Source organism: Sceloporus occidentalis, unplaced genomic scaffold (assembly GCF_023333645.1).
Source record: "Sceloporus occidentalis isolate IW3139 unplaced genomic scaffold, rSceOcc1.0.p SCAF_7, whole genome shotgun sequence".
NCBI classification, from domain to species: domain Eukaryota; kingdom Metazoa; phylum Chordata; class Lepidosauria; order Squamata; family Phrynosomatidae; genus Sceloporus; species Sceloporus occidentalis.
Window position 1 is genome coordinate 23,855,041 of NW_028316987.1, and position 20,483 is coordinate 23,875,523.

General features: G+C 42.0%; 1 protein-coding gene across 4 annotated transcripts in view; it reads right to left on the reverse strand.

Moving 5' to 3' along the window:
* The window catches only part of LOC149309404 (band 4.1-like protein 4B), a 147,598-nt gene that overhangs the window by 42,566 nt on the left and 84,549 nt on the right, over positions 1-20,483 (reverse strand). For 3 of the 4 annotated variants that reach the window (XM_089532374.1, XM_089532377.1, XM_089532375.1), the window contains 2 exons: positions 20,351-20,418; positions 1,104-1,291 (listed from right to left, as the gene is read on the reverse strand). In XM_089532374.1, the coding sequence (XP_089388500.1) occupies positions 1,104-1,291; positions 20,351-20,418 (256 nt within the window). Of the gene's footprint in view, positions 1-1,103; positions 1,292-16,912; positions 19,002-20,350; positions 20,419-20,483 lie in introns of those variants that run through there. The other variant, XM_089532376.1, reaches the window with a different exon arrangement.

Below are 20,483 nucleotides of genomic sequence, written 5' to 3' on the forward strand. Positions count from 1 at the left end.
GACCATATAACACCAATATTAAAATCTCTGCACTGGCTCCTGATTAGCTTCCAGGCGCAATACAAAGGCGCGTTACAGAGCGCCGAAAAGTGGCACTCTGCCTGTGCCGTCATTAGCTGCGCCGAGAAGCCCCAGCGGTCAAACCACGAGGCTTCCTGGCGCAGCTAAAAGAAGCGCCAAAATGGTGCTTCTTCTTGCATCACGGAAATGACGCGTCATTTTCACAACGCTACGTGTGGACGCTAAGCGTCCGGCACGTAAAAATGTCCGCGCCTGTGTGTATAGGGCACGGCCATTTTTACACCCCCGTCATGTGCTAGGGGTGAGGCCAGTATGGACGCTAGGTCCTCGGCCAACCCCTAGCACATGACGGGGCGCTGCAAAGGCCCGTGTAGAATGGGCCAAACTGTTGGTTATTACCTTTAAAGCCTAAATGGCTTGGGCCCAAGTTACTTGAGGGAACGCCTCTCCCTACACAATCTGCCCCGCACTCTCAGAATATCTGGGAAGAAATCACTAGACCACGTAACAACCAGGTAGTGACCACTTCCCACAGAGCATTTTCTGCCATGGCCCCCAAGTTGTGGAATGATTTGCCAGAAGAGATCTATCTTATTACCACCTTAGATGCTTTCAAGAATCTCTTCTGGCGAGCCTACCCACCAAACCTGTTGTAAAATATCTCACCTCTGTTAGTATTATATATTTTTATGCTATGTATTTGATATGTAATCCCGCCTTGATCCACAGGGAGAGGCGAGAAATAGAAATAAAAATAATAATAATAATAATAATTGGAGATCAAGATATTACAAAATAAGTTCACAAGAAAGATCCATTAAAAAAACTGTTTCATGAAAAAAGATATAAACACAACAATATTGGATGAGTACTGTCTCTTCCTGCTTGTTGGAAAGAAGAATTCTTTGTGACCAAACACTCGGCATCACAGTTCAGTTTCACTGCATCCCAAACATAATTTAATAATAATAATTTGTTTTATTTATATACCGCTATTCCAAAGATCATAGCGGTGAACAGCAAGTAAGCTAATTAACAAGTAACATAACATTTACGAGATCATAACAATTTAGTAGACTTACTATTGGGGCTTGGAATGGAAGCTACGGAATCTTTGCTGTCAGGAGGGGCAAGTGCTCCATAGTTGGGGTGGTGAAGGTGGTGATGGTGGTGGTGATGGTGGTGTCTTGCTGGCATTTTTGTAGTAAATGGTGTTCCACCATTTTCTTCAATGTTGAAGGGGGGACCTTCAGTATTGTTTAAAGGGTAGCTGTGAAACACAAGTGTGGTCCAAATTAAAAAGTGACAAATTATATTTGAGATAGAACATTAACAACAATCTATAACAAATTGTCATATATATGACTCACTGGCCTGTTACAGACAGCCAAAATAAAGCTGCTTCGAGTCACAGTGGAGGTATGGTGTTTCAATGATGCATGCATCCTAAGAGTCCAGAAGCCACACCAAAGCCACGCTCCAGTCCTTAGGGCTGGAGCGTGGCTTTGGTGAGACTTCTGGACTCTTAGGACTCATGCATCATTGAAACACCATACCTCCACTGTGACTCGAAGCAGCTTTATTTTGGCTGTCTGTAACAGGCCAGTGTCTTGCTCTCTCATACACATACATTTCTATTTTAGATTTTCTTCCTTCTATCACCCTATTTATGCCAAAATGGACTCTTTAATAATTGGCAACTGAAATGGTTGCTGAATCTGCAATCATATATCACTTTGTAAGGATATATAAACCTCTACCATAAGTGACTATCATGTGGAACATGTGCTCCTAATAGGCTTCTGAGCAACCTCTCAGAACTCAGAAAATAACTCAGTGGTTCTCAAAAGAGCTGGAAGGGATGAAATACGTGGGACAAAGTTTTCTGCAATGCCAGCAGAAAACTCTGAACAAGTCCAGTTGGACATGGGCTAAGACCCATCTGAAGATTTACTCTTTGGCAAGGAAATGAATCTTCATTATCAGTTTGAGGGACCAGAGTTGTCTAAAGGGATTTTTGGGGTGGCCAAAAGCCTATTACATTATAGATGACTCGGTGGTTGGGAACAATCTGCATGACACTATACAAATAAAATTGCTTGAAGGCTTCCATAACTAGTCCTCTGCTTTTCCCATTATAATGGATACTCCTCGGTTTGTACAGTGCCAGGATGTGGACATAACCCTTAGAGAAGTGAGGTCTATCACGTGTGTGCAACCGTTTCACTTCCTAATATGTATGAGGATACCAACCCATAGCTGAACTTAAAGTGTAGAAGTTAGTGTGTTTACAACAAGACAATTATAGCAAGATGTTCATTTCAAAAACCCTCTGCGAGGTGGATTTCCAGCACGTTTTTAATATTCCATATGCCTGGTAACATCATTCCCAGTGTTTGTGAATAAAGTGGATTATTTAAATTTCATTTCAATGTAGCTTAAAGTCAAGTCATGTAACCAAAGGGCTGCTTTCATCATCTTCATGGCTAAGATACAATGTCCCAGTTTCCCTCTCCCCTTTCCACTGTTGCCCTTCACTCTCCACTTGCTTAAATTGTTGCAAACAGTGGGGGATGTTAGCATACCCTGCATATCCTGTGTTACAGTTGGGGTCTCCATATATTTATAGCTGGACATACATTTATTCCTAAGAAGTCATGATGACCTTTGGAACACCAGGAGACTTTCCCATGGAAAGGATACATAGACCCAAATACATGTGAATGAGTCAGGTAATACTAAGGCTAAATGGGTTTGGTAATAGCTCCGTTCCCTCCTCCCCTAGGCTCTCCACATATCTTCTCTAGAACAAAGGCAAAGGCCGAGTAAGCTAATACTTACTATCCACCCCTTGCAGTGTTCTCAGCCAACTTTCTTTCCCATCTATTTTGGGCTTGTGCTAAATCCAAACAGTGGCCTGTTACAGACTGCCAAAATAAAGCTGCTTCCGGTCTCTTTGGAGGTATGCTGTTTAAATGATGCATGCATCCTAAGAATCCGGAAGCTGCACCAAAGCTGCACTCCAGTGCTTAGGAAGGGAGTGTGGCTTTGGCGCGACCTCCGGACTCTTAGGACCCATGCATCATTTAAACAGCATACCTCCAAAGAGACCCGAAGCAGCTTTATTTTGGCAGTCTGTAACAGGCCAGTGTTTTAGTTACTCCAATGTTAATCCCATCAGTTGTTCTGGATTCCTATTGTCAATTCCCTGGGAAGACCACCCAGGGAATTGTTACATTGCAAGATAGCACCTAGCACCCTTTGACGTATATCTCTGATATAAATATGAGCCCTCTATGCACACAACTGGCACACAGTTCACACACAGTATTCAAGATTCACCCTCAGAGACTCCGTGGGAGCAACGTCCCACTTTCCAGGGGAAGGCAAATGTTACCCCCGCTGCACCTCTAAAATTCCTCTATCCAATTTCCATACCTCTATTTCAGTTAACTCTGGATGCTGTGTCTGTTTGAATTATGATTGTGCGTTCGATTGCACTCAAGCATATTCTTAACTAAAAATCTTTGTTATTTACCAACATTAGAGTCTTCCGCACTGGTATAAATAGGTGAAAACAATCCTCAACATTACCCATCCTCTCTCAAGCTTCTTTGAGCCAAGCAATTCTTTAACATTTAAAAGGGAAGCTGACACAGTTGTTGAACCTCTCAGTACGCCCACCTTTTTGGGTAACAGCGATGAGGAGATGGTGGCCAGGTCAACATGGGTTGGAATAAACTATCCAGAATACAACTTGAAGTCCCCCCATTATCTTGCCAAGTGGCTGTTTCCACATTTGTCTTGCTGTGCCAGCTTGCCAGCACTGCCACTGTTGGCATGATCAAATGGTTGGGTGCCTCATTCTGACCTCAGAGCAAGCAACTCATGTCAATGGCAGTGGTGGCAGCTGGCACAGCAGCACACATTGCAAACAGTTCATCACAATGAAGACAAGATCCACAGCAAAAGGTGATTTATTTTAAACTGTTGCAAGGAGAGCATACCTTGGTTTTGGTGCTGAACTGTCTGTATGTCATCCAGTTTGCACCAGAACCAGAGATTGGACCTTGAGTCATCTGGACTAGTTGCTTTGGGGATAGGGAGGGGATGACATTTTATTTGGCTTGTGCCAATAACACTGACAGGGCTGAGCCTTGTCCTTCTCAGCATATGTGTGTATGGGCTTCCACGTTGCCTACCCCATGAATTTAATGGGGGTTTTCTTAGGCAAGGAATATTCAGAGGCAACTTTGCCAGTTCCTTCCTCTGAAATATACCCTGCAGCATCTGATATGTTCCCATCCAGGTACTAACCAGGGCTGATGCTGATTACCTTCCAAGATCAGACAGGATCTGATGTTTTTAAGGTAATTAGGCCCTGCCTTCCCAGTAAGCTCAGGCAAAAGCAAAATGCTACAGCCTCTCCTACTTTGTGTGTACTTCATCATCAGTAACTTTAGCTATCTTGACTGCATGCTGATATTTTTTGGCCACACACACACACCATGATTTTCATCTGTGAAATGTTGGAGGCTGTTCCATTAGGTTCCAATTATAATTTTGCATTTTATCTAGAGTTTACTGTTAGTATATCAAGCAGTTGAATTTGTCTGATTTTTCTCCTAATTTTCTAGCACTGCCTTTATTGATTGTTATAATGCTTTTTTCCCACTTAAAGAAAAAAAAATGAAAAGAACTATGTGGAAAGAAAGGAAAAAGACTGAACCGGGAGCCATTATGTTGAGTTTCTCTACTAATTGTGGCAGCCCTCTTAGGGCCTCTGCTGAGCTGTTGAATAGGTTTAGTAAATACAAGTGCCTTTCTGTTATTACATGCCTTTGGCCTTGCTGAAATAAAGCAGTTTGATATCACTTTAACTGCCATGGCTCAATGCTATCAAATTCTGGGATTTGTAGTTTTGTGAGATTTTTAGCCTTCTCTGCCAGAGCGCTCTGATGCCACAACAAACTACAAATCCCAGAATCCTATGGCATTAAGCCATGACAAGTAAAGGGGTGTCAAGCTGTATTCTTTCTGCAATGAAGTTGCAGTTTTTAACTTTAATATGACTTTTGGCAATTCTATCAAGATTTCTGGCAAGATTTCCTTAGAGGGAGTTTGCCATTGCCTTTCTCTCAGGCTGAGAAAGTGTGACTTGCAAGATTCAAACCCTGATCTCCTGGAGTCCCAGACCAGTTTTCAAACTAATACTAACTATCCAGCTTTCTGTTAATATGCCTTTCTCCTGCCTTGTCCTCTCCTTACTTCTTAGTTAGCATCTGCTGATAAAGGACACTGAAGACCCATGAAAGCGGCTTGTGAGATTCCCCAGATATTGCCTACACTCTTTCAAGCATATTTTTTTCAAGACATGAAGATCTGAGATGTCTCTCACATGCTGTGTTGTTTCTGTACTTTTGTGATACCTACAGTGTACTTGTTTTCTTGTACACTGAGCTGTGCCTTGGAATACAATATTAGTCACTGAAATAAACAAGAAATATAAATCAGTATTCATTAACACATGTGAAGCATCAATGGTTTTACCCTATACTTGCGGTGTGGTGTGCGATGTGACTTCTCTACTGAAGTACTGTACATACAAGCCCACTTGCCCAGTAGCAAGATGAGACACACTGATTCACACATTAAGGCCTGTTACAGACTGCCAAAATAAAGCTGCTTCGGGCCTCTTTGGAGATATGCTGTTTAAATGATGCATGGGTCCTAAGAGTCCGGAGGTCGTGCCAAAGCCACACTCCATTCCTAAGCACTGGAGTGCAGCTTTGGTGCAGCTTCTGGATTCTTAGGATGCATGCATCATTTAAACAGCATATCTCCAAAGAGACCCGAAGCAGCTTTATTTTGGCAGTCTGTAACAGGCCAACTTATGGTACACCAGTCACCCTGTGTGCCTTGTGGCAAAGCAGCATACATTGGAACAAAAGCTGTATTATGTACTGAAACATAGGCCTGTTACAGACAGCCAAAATAAAGCTGCTTCGAGTCACAGTGGAGATATGGTGTTTCAATGATGCATGCGTCCTAAGAGTCCAGAAGCCACACCAAAGCCACGCTCCAGTCCTTAGGGCTGAAGTGTGGCTTTGGTGCGACTTCTGTGCTCTTAGGACGCATGCATCATTGAAACACCATACCTCCACTGTGACTCGAAGCAGCTTTATTTTGGCTGTCTGTAACAGGCCATAGTCTATGAAGTTCAGCTTTGTCCATTTTGAATCTCAGTAGCTCTTCAAGAGATCAGAGGTCTTTTCCATGCCTTCTACCCAAGATGCTGGTGACCTTGGATCTGAGCATGAAAAGCATTTGCTTTGCCTTTCCAAGCTATGATTCAATGTCACAGTTTCAGGGAAGCATCCAGAGGGCATCCCACAAAAGGCTCTCCTTGCATAGTAAAGCACCACTCAAACAATTTTAAAAAATAATAATAATGAAGTGTTTCTTTTAAAAAGCTTTGAAATCACATTTAGTTAATCACACCAGTTGTTGTACTGCACCAGACTGGAGAGTCCTCATATGACCTGGTGTACAGAATGTGGAATTCATTCAGAATGTGGAATTTTGAAGGCTACAAAGAACAATTATGTCTATGACCCCAGTCAGAAACATTTTTTCAGTTAGTTTTAATGAGTTCTTTACTTAGAATGGGGGCAAAAAGATAAGCAGCTTAATACTTCTGAAAGCCATTGATGTCCATAATATCCAATGTGATGTGGTGTTTTTACCTGCAAAGTGATATACGGTTTTCTTTGCCTTTTGCTCTTCGTGTAATAGTTGGTCATTTAAGGCTGATTCTGTGTACATTATTCGCGAGGGATTTTATTTGTGATATCCATGTGGCGATGGTTAGAAGTCTAAACAAATAAGAACTAAACAGAACCAGGGCCAAACTTTCACTAAGCAAAAGTGGACCGGCCAGTTATACTTCTTTTTTAGAGAGACCTTATTTATATTGTTTCTGCTCTGGTCAGGCAGGTTTCAGAAGGTGGAGGCCATTCAGTGTAGTTTCCTAATGCAACCTTTCATTTTATCTGTCCACGACAAAGGAAGGAAGCAGTTTGAGAATTGACACTAGAGTTCATATTTGCAAATGGTGTAACACGTTGGCCTCTCCTTCACATCTCACCAAGGTGGTCCTTATTTATTTATTTATTTATTTATTTACTTATTTATTTATTTATTTATTTTATTGCACTTATATTCTGCCTTTCCCCCAAAATGGAACCCAAGTGTCACTAAAATAGCTGTTTTATTTATAAAATAGCAGTACCCGGCCACGTTTTGCCGTGGTTAAATGGAAAAGAAAGGAAAGAAAATGCACACATTTCCCCGATGTCTCTCTATGGGCAAGCAATTCCCCATGTCTCCCTATGGGCAAGCATTCCCCAATGTCTCTCTATGGGCAAGCAATTCCCAATGTCTCCCTATGGGCAAGCATTCCCTGATGTCTCTCTATGGGCAAGCATTCCCCGATGTCTCTCTATGGGCAAGCAATTCCCAATGTCTCCCTATGGGCAAGCATTCCCTGATGTCTCTCTATGGGCAAGCATTCCCCGATGTCTCTTTATGGGCAAGCAATTCCCAATGTCTCCCTATGGGCAAGCATTCCCTGATGTCTCTCTATGGGCAAGCAATTCCCAATGTCTCCCTATGGGCAAGCATTCCCTGATGTCTCTCTATGGGCAAGCATTCCCCGATGTCTCTCTATGGGCAAGCAATTCCCAATGTCTCCCTATGGGCAAGCATTCCCTGATGTCTCTCTATGGGCAAGCATTCCCCGATGTCTCTCTATGGGCAAGCAATTCCCAATGTCTCCCTATGGGCAAGCATTCCCTGATGTCTCTCTATGGGCAAGCATTCCCCGATGTCTCTCTATGGGCAAGCAATTCCCAATGTCTCTCTATGGGCGAGCATTCCCCAATGCCTCCCTATGGGCAAGCATTCCCTGATGTCTCTCTATGGGCAAGCATTCCCCGATGTCTCTCTATGGGCAAGCATTCCCCGATGTCTCTTTATGGGCAAGCAATTCCCACTGTCTCTCTATGGGCAAGCATTCCCCGATGTCTCTCTATGGGCAAGCAATTCCCAATGTTTCTCTATGGGCAAGCATTCCCCGATGTCTCTCTATGGGCAAGCAATTCCCAATGTCTCCCTATGGGCAAGCACTCCCTGATGTCTCTCTATGGGCAAGCATTCCCCGATGTCTCTCTATGGGCAAGCAATTCCCAATGTCTCCCTATGGGCAAGCATTCCCTGATGTCTCTCTATGGGCAAGCATTCCCCGATGTCTCTCTATGGGCAAGCAATTCCCAATGTCTCTCTATGGGCGAGCATTCCCCAATGCCTCCCTATGGGCAAGCATTCCCTGATGTCTCTCTATGGGCAAGCATTCCCCGATGTCTCTCTATGGGCAAGCATTCCCCGATGTCTCTTTATGGGCAAGCAATTCCCAATGTCTCTCTATGGGCAAGCATTCCCCGATGTCTCTCTATGGGCAAGCAATTCCCAATGTCTCTCTATGGGCAAGCATTCCCCGATGTCTCTCTATGGGCAAGCAATTCCCAATGTCTCTCTATGGGCAAGCATTCCCCGATGTCTCTCTATGGGCAAGCAATTCCCAATGTCTCTCTATGGGCAAGCATTCCCCGATGTCTCTCTATGGGCAAGCATTCCCCGATGTCTCTTTATGGGCAAGCAATTCCCAATGTCTCTCTATGGGCAAGCATTCCCCGATGTCTCTCTATGGGCAAGCAATTCCCAATGTCTCTCTATGGGCAAGCATTCCCCGATGTCTCTTTATGGGCAAGCAATTCCCACTGTCTCTCTATGGGCAAGCATTCCCCGATGTCTCTCTATGGGCAAGCAATTCCCAATGTCTCTCTATGGGCAAGCATTCCCCGATGTCTCTCTATGGGCAAGCAATTCCCAATGTCTCCCTATGGGCAAGCATTCCCTGATGTCTCCCTATGGGCAAGCATTCCCTGATGTCTCTCTATGGGCAAGCATTCCCCGATGTCTCTCTATGGGCAAGCATTCCCCGATGTCTCTTTATGGGCAAGCAATTCCCAATGTCTCTCTATGGGCAAGCATTCCCCGATGTCTCTCTATGGGCAAGCAATTCCCAATGTCTCTCTATGGGCAAGCATTCCCCGATGTCTCTCTATGGGCAAGCAATTCCCAATGTCTCTCTATGGGCAAGCATTCCCCGATGTCTCTCTATGGGCAAGCAATTCCCAATGTCTCTCTATGGGCAAGCATTCCCTGATGTCTCTCTATGGGCAAGCATTCCCCGATGTCTCTTTATGGGCAAGCAATTCCCAATGTCTCTCTATGGGCAAGCATTCCCCGATGTCTCTCTATGGGCAAGCAATTCCCAATGTCTCTCTATGGGCAAGCATTCCCCGATGTCTCTTTATGGGCAAGCAATTCCCACTGTCTCTCTATGGGCAAGCATTCCCCGATGTCTCTCTATGGGCAAGCAATTCCCAATGTCTCTCTATGGGCAAGCATTCCCCGATGTCTCTCTATGGGCAAGCAATTCCCAATGTCTCCCTATGGGCAAGCATTCCCTGATGTCTCTCTATGGGCAAGCATTCCCCGATGTCTCTCTATGGGCAAGCAATTCCCAATGTCTCCCTATGGGCAAGCATTCCCTGATGTCTCTCTATGGGCAAGCATTCCCCGATGTCTCTCTATGGGCAAGCAATTCCCAATGTCTCTCTATGGGCGAGCATTCCCCAATGCCTCCCTATGGGCAAGCATTCTCCGATGTCTCTCTATGGGCAAGCAATTCCCAATGTCTCTCTATGGGCAAGCATTCCCCAATGTCTCTCTATGGGCAAGCATTCCCCGATGTCTCTCTATGGGCAAGCATTCCCCGATGTCTCTCTATGGGCAAGCATTCCCCAATGTCTCCCTATGGGCAAGCATTCCCTGATGTCTCTCTATGGGCAAGCAATTCCCAATGTCTCTCTATGGGCAAGCATTCCCCAATGTCTCTCTATGGGCAAGCATTCCCCGATGTCTCTCTATGGGCAAGCATTCCCCGATGTCTCTCTATGGGCAAGCATTCCCCAATGTCTCCCTATGGGCAAGCATTCCCTGATGTCTCTCTATGGGCAAGCAATTCCCAATGTCTCCCTATGGGCAAGCAATTCTCAATGTCTCCCTATGGGCAAGCATTCCCCAATGCTCCCCTATGGGCAAGCATTCCTGGAAACATTGCAATGGAGTCGTAAACTTGTAAATTTGGAAACCATAAATGGATCGTAAATCGGAAACATTGAAATTGAATTGTCGAATATTTAGTATAGCTTTTACGTGTTGCTTTTACATCCAACAGATGATGCTTTTTTTAAAAAAAGGCATATTTTTACCTGTCACAAGTGTGACAACTGTATAATAGTAGGTATATAAAAACATAGTAGGTATATAAAAACATGCATGTATTTGAATGCAACGTTGTGTCAAAATTTCAAAGCAATCGGTGAAGAACATTCGGAGATTTCAGATTTTGCACAAACGAACATTTACATTTTTATTTATATAGATTGTAAATATAAATTGTCCCACCTTCTAAGAAATGCTTAATGACTTTAAAGACTACTGAAGCACTCAGAAAAACAAAAAAAGAAGGGAGAAGGAATACCTTTCAATGGTGCTCAACGTAGAAGTTTTAGCCTAAATCCAATTGCTAGTCCCACTAGTAGATGTATGAAACTGATTGGAAATTGGTATGTTAGTACATATGTGAGTTCTATTGACTCAGTAGTCCTTCTCTAATTGAGACTTGTTGTATCCTGCCTTACTACACTTTTTGCATCAAATGTGCTAATGGATAACAAAGTATGGGTTGCTGTTTTTATACTGTTACAGACGTTCTATAAGGGGTTTCCTTTTCTTTCCTTTTTATTACAAAATCGTGAATAATTTCCCAGATGTTTTTTTCAAAGATGATACTGGAAAATTAGTTTAAAGATTTTCAGCTGTTTTTTGAACAGTTTAGGATGTACTACATGAGTATAAATGTGTTATTAATAGTTTATAATGCAGTTATAAATACATGCATGTATTGTAGAGTACCATGACATTTGTGTGTCTGTGTGTGCCTCTTTCTGGAACCTATTACATTCTATCCATCTCCCACAAGATGCTTTTTTCAGGTGCTACTTTTGCATCATCCGTGCCATGAGTTTAGAGCAAGGCTGAGATACAGTGATGGAATATGCAGTGAAACCATTACTGTAAGTGGATGGTTATAGCATAGATGAATCATAGAATCATAGAGTTGGAAGAGACCGCACAGGCCATCCAGTCCAACCCCCCGCCATGCAGGAAATCCAAATCAAAGCATCCCCGACAGATGGCCATCCAGCCTCTGCTTAAAGACCTCCAAGGAAGGAGACTCCACTACACTCCGAGGGAGTTTGTTCCACTGTCGAACAGCCCTTACTGTCAGGAAGTTCTTCCTAATGTTGAGGTGGAATCTCTTTTCCTGTAGTTTGCATCCATTGCTCCGGGTCCTAGTCTCTGGAGCAGCAGAAAACAAACTTGCTCCCTCCTCAATATGACATCCTTTCAAATATTTAAACAGGGCTATCATATCACCTCTTAGCCTTCTCTTCTCCAGGCTTAACATCCTGAGTTCCACAGGTGGTATGATAACGAAACAGAGGAAGCAGGCATGGACTGAAACACTGAAGACCAAGGAGGGGGCAGTATGGGAAAAGAAAGATCCAAAGTTGTTCTGAGTATGTGATGAATGAATAATCTGCCCATCAATATTTTGAAATAACGTGTTTTACTTAGGCAGTGTTAACATTTGCTGTTTAGTCCTAAAAACAAATGTCTCTAGTCTCCAATCAGTTTCAACCTAAAGTTGTGGAATAAAGGTTTGCTGCATTTTAACTACTAAAGCTTGAATTTCTGAACTTGGTTAACTGCTGCACTTGGTAGATTTATGTCTAAAACCTTAATGCCACTGAGTACTCCATCCAAAGAAGTGGGTTTATATCCACGAAAGCCCATGTGAAAATACAAGCCAGTTCATCTTAAAAGTGAAGCCCCATTTCCTCCTTCTTTCCTTCCTTTTCCGCCCTCGTCCTTCCTTCCTTTCTTCTTTTTACGACATTGTGTAGAACTATGGAAAACCCATTTTAATGGATAGTTTATAGGGGCCCGATTTAAATAGGCCTTTTTCGCCACCCCCGTCACATGCTAGGGGTTGGCTGTCCATACTGGCCTCACCCCTAGCAAGTGACGGGGACGTCAAAATGGTGGTGCCCTGTACATACGGGCACCGCCATTTTGATGCAACAGACGCATAGCGTCCGCACGTCACGTGGCGCTTGCGATGTCACGAGTGCGCCATTTGCGTGTTCTTTTTCAGCCGCCGGGAAGCCTCCCCGTTTGGAGGCTGAGGCTTCCCGCCGGCGGAAATGGAGGTGGCAGCAGACCGCCCTTTTTGGGCGGACTGTATCCCGCCATAGTTTGCTTTCACTTTAACCTTCTGATTTTAAAGGCATTTGTTGATGCATACATCATATGCATCACTATAGAAGGAAAGTTTATACAGTCGTCTCTAAACTGGTGGCCTCCAGAGATGCTGGATTCCAACTGCCATCATCCCCAGCCAACATAATTTACATTTGGTAATGACATACATTAAAACCAGAAAAGTACATATTCAATACAGAAAATGAGATTTATTTTTTTAAATCACACTACACAGGTATTTCCCAAATTTCACCAATACCTTTCTGTTTTTCAAAAACTTGTTTTGTTGCATTCCATGTAACTGGACCTAACTTCTCGAGTGACTCAGATTTCCTGCAGTTTCACCTAATGAGAATCAGTGTTGGAAGAGACCTCAAGGGCCATCCAATCCAACTCCCTGCCATGCAGAAATTCATAATCAAAGCATGGCCATCCAGCCTCTGTTTTAAAACCTGCAAAGAGGGAGACTCCACCAGACTCCGAGGGAGTGTGTTCCACTGTCGAAAAGCTCTTACTGTCAGGAAGTTCCTCCTAATGTTAAGGTGGAATCTCACTTCTGAAGTTTGAATCCATTGCTCTGTGTCCTAATTGCTGGAGCAGCAGAAATCAAGCTTGCTCCATCCTCCATATTACATGCATTCAAATATTTAAACAAGGATATCATGACATCGCTTAACCTTCTAGGCTAAACATACCCAGCTCCCTAAGCTGTGGTGCCCAGAATGCTAACTCTCTATTAGGGTAGCAGCTAGAATTTGTTTAGTTTTTAGCTGGTATTTGCACATCCCAACACATTTTGGGAAATTATTTTGCATAGGTAGAAATACACCAGGATTTTTGTGTAAAAATCATGTTTTTGGTGCACAAATATTTGGGCGCAAAAGCACTTGCTGTGATCCGGCATCATGAGATGCAGGGGGGGGGGGGAAATGCAGCTCTGGTGTCATATCCACACACACACCAAGGCTAGCTTTCCAATCAGGCAGTGCCCTCAACCAGTTTCTGAGGTGCAACAGACTGGGGGGAGTGGAGTATTCCCCCTGCTGTATTGTCCCATTCAGGGGGCACATTGAGAACAGGGAGCTGAGATCCCTTGGAGTCCTGCTGCAACGGCTTCTCTCAAGCATCCCACAGGTAGGAGTGTGTCTCAAATCTCATTTCCAGCACCCAAGTCAGCAGTGCCTTGGAAACCTTTTATTGTAAAAGATGGTAGATTTGAATTTGAAAAGTTATGAGATCTTGGCTGAACTACTGAACAGGATGCCAGCCACTTCGTTGCTTGAATATATGTTTGTGTATCGGGTGGTGGTGGTGAAAATTGTGGTTTTGCGCAATGCCCCTACAGAACATCATGTTTGTGCAAAATTAGTGTTTTTGGAAACTGGCACGAGAAACACTTTTCTGCATAGCAAAATGCTGTCTCTAGAAAACCATGGGGGGGATTTCAGGATTTAGAGAAGGCTATTGGTTGCATTTCATAAAACCATAGAATTTTAGAGTTGAAGTGGCTGCAAGGGTCAACTATGCCATGCAGGAATACACTACTAAAGGCCTTCTGAAAGAGGCCTCTCTTCTGTATTGAGTTTGCCAGACCAGAGCAGGACTGTTAATAGGGTATCTTGGAAGTCTCTCGTTCAGTGTTTCCAAGTTGAAGCTGACATGACGACAAAACAACTCTTCTAGATGGCCCTAGGGACTTGGGCATTTGAGATGGACGCCATCTAAGTTGGAAGCAAAAGTAAAAATCATTTTTAAAAATCCCTCCCTCTGCTTTGAAATGTCAGAGCATTTGAGAGAAGATCTGTTTAGCAGTTTTGTTTGCCTCCAAGACTGAATTTAACTAAGGACCCGGAATGCCTAAAGCAAAAGTATCAACTCTGGGGACTAGCCAGCCCCAGATCCATTACAGGTATCCACTGTTGGTGAAATAAAAAGTGTGCAAAAGCAAGTATCTGTTCTTCAACATCTACTTCCAGTTTTCTAAAAGCAGATTTCATTTTTGTTTCTAAAACAAGACACAGAGACACACTTTGTGACTCCTGGAGACTTAAGCTTTATTTTGTTTATTAAAAGAAAAATCAGGTGCCATGGAGGGACGGCTCAGGGTTTTGGAGGTCTGCAAATGTCCTGAAGCTACAGGATTCCCCACCTTAAAGACATAAATATTGGTGGTTCTGGAGAAGCCTCTGTTAGATATCAGTACTGAACTGTTCATTTTGGTTGTTTTCCCGTTTTGTTTTGTTTTAAAGAAAAGATGTCATACATTTTTGGGGTCTCTTATTTTCTCCAGGATACCAAGAGACCTTTGAATGAACACTTTAAGGTACAGTGGTCAAATTGCCCTGAAGCGTCTGAATTGCAGATAGAATGCTAGGACAGTATTGACAATGGCTCAAACAGAAAAGTTGATGGCATCCTTGGTGCTATCTGTTACAATGTTTGAGGTGACCACTTGGGAGGATTTTGCTGTTAGGTGTTGTCATTGTTTCAAAGATCCTCCATCCAGAACATGGCCTTAGATTGATTTCATTTGCTGTAATTTTCTTTTGAGTCAAAGAAAAGAAGCAGAAGCCTGGAGAAATCAATACCCACACCCTTTTAGGGAGGTTTGCCATTTCAGTGCTCTAAATCCTGCTTCTTTCTGGGAACTATCCAATTTTTGCATAAAAAGATCTCATTATGAAGGCTTTAGGTCCCCGGGAAAGAGCTCTGAATGGCTTTTCTAGGACAGTTGGGACAGGCAATGGAGGCCAAAGCAGAAGGACAGAACTAGGTAAGCCAAGGTTGCAGTATTGCATCACAAAATAAATCCATCACTCCTGAATCAGAAGAAAAGTCACTGGGCATATAGATTGCAAATAGCAAGGAAAATGATGTTGCTGATTGCCAAGACTTTGCCTTCTCCCCATCCAGTTGCCATACCTCTTCCTAGTGCAATCTCACCTCATATGCTTTCTGAAATGGTGAGGCCAACATTCAAGGTATATATAGAATTGGGCAAGTCTCCCAGGCTATTGAGCAGGCATCAGCAGATCCATGTCAATAGCATAACAGGTCTGGGAATTCCATGTCAAGTTCCCACTTGGATCCTGGTTGGAGGAGCCATACTTGGCTGGTTTAGGGAGAAAGATGGTTTAGTATGAACCCTGACTACTTTCAACATCACATTTCTTCTTCTGGGGCTCAGAGAAGGCAAGGGCATGAAGGGCATCATAACCCAAGTAAGAAGAAAGCCAGAAGGTAGAAGAAAGAGTTTTTGTTTGATGCTAAAGAGATAAAAAGACCTCCAAGGAAGAGACCAGAGAAAGGACAGAGTTGGAAGCAGCTTCTAAGAGAAAAAGAGTACAGGAGGTTTTCCCAGGAAGGAGCTGGGGGCAAAACTGGTGGAGAGACAGTGGTAAATAGAAGATGGCTGGAATCCTGTTGGGGCTTTGTGTCTTCACGAGTGGATTTATATCTGCAATAAATTAGACTTACACAGTTACACAACATGCTTATCCAGGAGAAAGATGCTATTACATTACTACATAGTAGAGCCAGCAAAGGGACCGATGCACAACCGATTCTTCCCAATGTGCATCAGGCACTCTTGCCACTGTCCCAATATGCATCTTTGCAATTCAATAACCAGGTTTCTTGGCACCTCTGCTACAGCAGACCCTTCCCATCCATGGGGGGTCTGCTTACACTCTCCCCTGCAGCTGGGAAAAGTGTTGACAGTTGCGCCCCATATTATTCAGTGGGCAATGATGTGCACACATATGTGTACACACGTCACCATAGAATATGGGGCAAGGCAATCCATAGGCAGTCAAACCCACAGATTACTAGCCTGCCAATGGGGCGGGCTCACTGCAGTTAGTTAGGTACATGCAAAGTTGTGTTACATAAAAAGTCATATGAGATTCTGGCAAATGTTTTTGTGGGTCTCACTGGTTATATGACCAACTCACATTATATCCTCTTTCCAAAGTAGCTTAGTATCTTTTTTTATATACAACTACTTCAGTATAATGGAGGAGTGTTGTACAGTAGGTGTGTCTTGACAGAGACTCTCCAATTGTGAGAATATTCCTCGGCATTAAGGTCCGTATTTCTACTCTTGGCCAGACTTGCTATCATATTTTTAGACGGCTGCATGGGAACGTCATAAGAACAACATTTTAATCAAACCAAAAACTAATAATAAATGTTTTGTGAATTTCTGAGTACTATTTCAGCTCAAGACAAAAGACATAAAATTCCAAACACAATGGAAAATATTCATATTTTATTGCATGTAAATATTCATATTTATTTAGCATGTACAAAAAAATCAAAACAATGTAAACATACTTTAAATAAAAAATTAAACTATCATATTTTCTCTGAGAATGATGTAGACTTGACTCTATTTATAAATTCAAATTCAGTAAAATCATATTAAAAAACTCTAACACATCAAAATATTCCCAAAATATAAAGATATTTCTTATTCCAAAGGCTTTTAAAAATATCACAGCTTTAAGGCCAAATCAAGACGTGTGCAAAAGGTAGCACTATTATTTCTATAATCAAGAGAACCAAAGCTTACTTGTGAAGGGAATCTGAATGTACAGGAAATATATCCAACTTCACAGAAGCTGAACATACTTATGAGCATCTTTAGTTTAACATTTTAGAGTCACCCTATCAGGGTTTGTTCAAAACTTTGCATTTCAATACATGAACAGGTCAGGACTGAAAATGGGGCACACACTCACTGGCTAGAATTCTTAAGTGGCATCTGCAAGTGTAAGTCAATCTTTCACTTGTGTATGTATTTTTCTTGTTGTGGAAGTTGACATTCCTTTCCTCCCTTTGCAACAATTAAAGCTCCACACTATAGCTCCCCTATCCATGGCCATACTATGGTGGGGAGGGGACCTGTATAAACTTCTGGCAATGTCCCCATAGCCAGATGTGCTGAGACCTCCAGAGGACCCCAGTGGATCTCACATCTGGATACAAGAACAAACCCAGATAGCTTCTCTGATTTGCACCCACTCTCCATCAGGCATGGCAATGAGCAGCTGTAGCACATTTCTGCTGATCCATACAGGGTGCTGGCCACACCATCTCTCTCTGTCCCATTCACCCCAGTATAAGAGTGTAATGGCTACATACAAGAAGTCTAGCTTCAAGTCAGCATGTGTGTCCAAGTCTCAGGGTGCTTCCAGATTTGAAGCTTCCCAGCACTACCAATCAAAGACATAGTGCATGTATTTCTTCTTTTCCTACTTACTGGAAAGATAAAGGATGGAAGGAGTGAGAAGAAAACACACAGGGGATGGGAATGGAAGACAACATCAAATGGATCCCATGTAAAATTCCACACTGAAGGCAGAATGATCACATAGTAGAAGCATTGGATCAGAGTATCCCTGGACCAAACTCACTAACTGAAGAAATTCAGGACTGTAGGAGAGAAATGGCATCTGAACATGTTTCACCATCAGAGGTTTTACCAGGTTAAGGTGGGTTCTCTTTCTGCTGCATCTCTATTATCCAAAACCACTTTAGCAATCTAATGAATGAACGTCACAAGGATATAGGAGATTACACAACAGCAGGAAATTTAACTGAAATTAACATTTGAAAAATCAGATTCATTACATAAAAAGTATAAAACTCTAGTAGCTTCCTCATACTTGTTAACTTGGCACAAAAATCCACCCTGCCAATCTGGGGCAACAGATTTTGTTTGTTTGTTTGTTTTATTTTAAGCATTTGATCCCTTTATTATTCACTATTAAAATGTTTGGTAACTATCATTATCCTGACTCTTGATCTGAATGGCACTCAAAGCAACAAATAAATTAAAAAAGAGGAAGACATGATCATTGCTATATTTAATTCATAAATGAAGATATCAAATTAAGGATCATATGCAAATGGCAAGGCATAAACAGCAGACGGCTACATAAAATTGGAATGTAAAGAAGTATGCCAGCTGTGACATTCCAGAATTTGGGACAGTAAAATGCACCATGCTTCCTAGGACTTTCCATAATACAGAAACTATAATGTGGTTTCACTATCATTCTCTAATAATTATACAAAGGAATCTTGCAGCACCTTTGAGATCAACCAAGCAAAAGTTATGAAAGAAGTGCTACACAATCCCTTTGTATACTGATATTCCAGACTACTACAGTTATGTCTCTGAATTCTACCCTCATGAAAAGCATTCTAATGATTGTTACACCACTTTAACAATTATTTGCAATGTGCACAGATATTTTATGGGATGTAATCAGGATGCAAGATGATGCATGAAGCTAAAGATCATGTTTTCTCAAAGAGTAGTCATGAGCTTATCCTGATAGAATTGATAGTGGATCCCAGCTAAGTTCCTCTGATTCTGTTCCTGTATATATCGTAAATTGCTGTCCTCTTCACCTTGGGATGGTTTCCAATAAAATCTATCATCATGATAGGGTGGCCTAAATCATACGCACAATGATGAGTGAATGAGAAACAGAAAGTAAAACAGTGATGAATGACAAATTCAAATATCATACACTCACACACATGGAAAATATAATAAAGTAGGGAACAAATGTAAGTTGGTGACTGAATGAGGAATCCCATACATGAACAAATGGTCCTCTCGCATGACTTAAATTCATTGTAATTCTACAAGAGATCTTACCAGAGGAATGTGTTCTCAGAAACCTTTCCTGTATGGTGATATGCTCCATATAACTGCATACACAATCAGTTCTGAAGTGCAGTGTAAGTATTTATTTTGCCTAAAGTATACTCACTGGGCAGTTGATGGGCACAGCACATTTTTCTCTAGACAGATTATCTTCATGGACTAAAATCCCTCCATCTAGAACATCCTAAGAATCTCAGCTCTGAAAACTATTTCACACATTATGCAGAGGAGCATATTTTAGGTGTACACAAGTTAGATGTACATCCAAAAATATAATAACCAACATAATCCTTTTCATAAATGCTGAATGTATTGAAACCATACTGAAATACAGTACATGCACTCAAGACTCAATGGTCTATAGAAAAGGCCTCAGCTATATTGTGATATGGAAGTACACATTATGGCCAATTAAATATTCCGCCCCTTAATATATAACAAGTGTTCACATTAAATAACTCCTTCCTCTCCCTATCCAATGATGTTGGGAAAGACGCTTGATCAGTTTGGGTGGAAGTAAGGATCAACATTCCTATCTAAGTCAGACTTTTCAGGTTTCACCTGCAGTCTTTCCAGAATAAAACCTAGCGACTGCCATTTGTAGTGCAGTAACTTCATGGTATATTCCATCAGGAAAATCTCATACATAGGTCACTGCGATGAATATAACTGTGCAAAAATGTGATCACCAATAATATGTTCACATTTCCGTTCCCTTCTATAGATCAGACATTTCAAAACAATTTTCCACAGATTAAGCATTTTAAAACATTGTTTTAAAATATTCAAATGACACCACTTTCACTCAGAGTGCCTTTTGAATATTCAAACTGCTTCAAATATATTCTGCTCAGGACTCTTTCAACACTCTATAAAGCATGTTAGAAATATTCCAATACTGCTTTGGGTGGGAGATGAAGGGATTGAAACATAAAACAGCAGTTTTCTCATTATCAGCATAGTTAGAGCATAACTGTATTCAAAACTTCTGAACATACTGGCCATACACTTTTTTCTATGCTCATGTTGCACATGTGACACATATATTGATTTTTATTCCTCAATTAAGTAATATAATAGGGGTCCACCCCTCAGTAAAGCATACAATATCAGGATAGACAATTCACTTACCTTACATTCACAGAAGGATGGGGGTGCCAGTGTGATTGGCCAGAAAGTATATTTGGATGACACGGAGGCTGGAAATAAAATGTGAACCTAAGTGATCAAACTTTCATTATTTCATGACAACAGTTGAAATTTA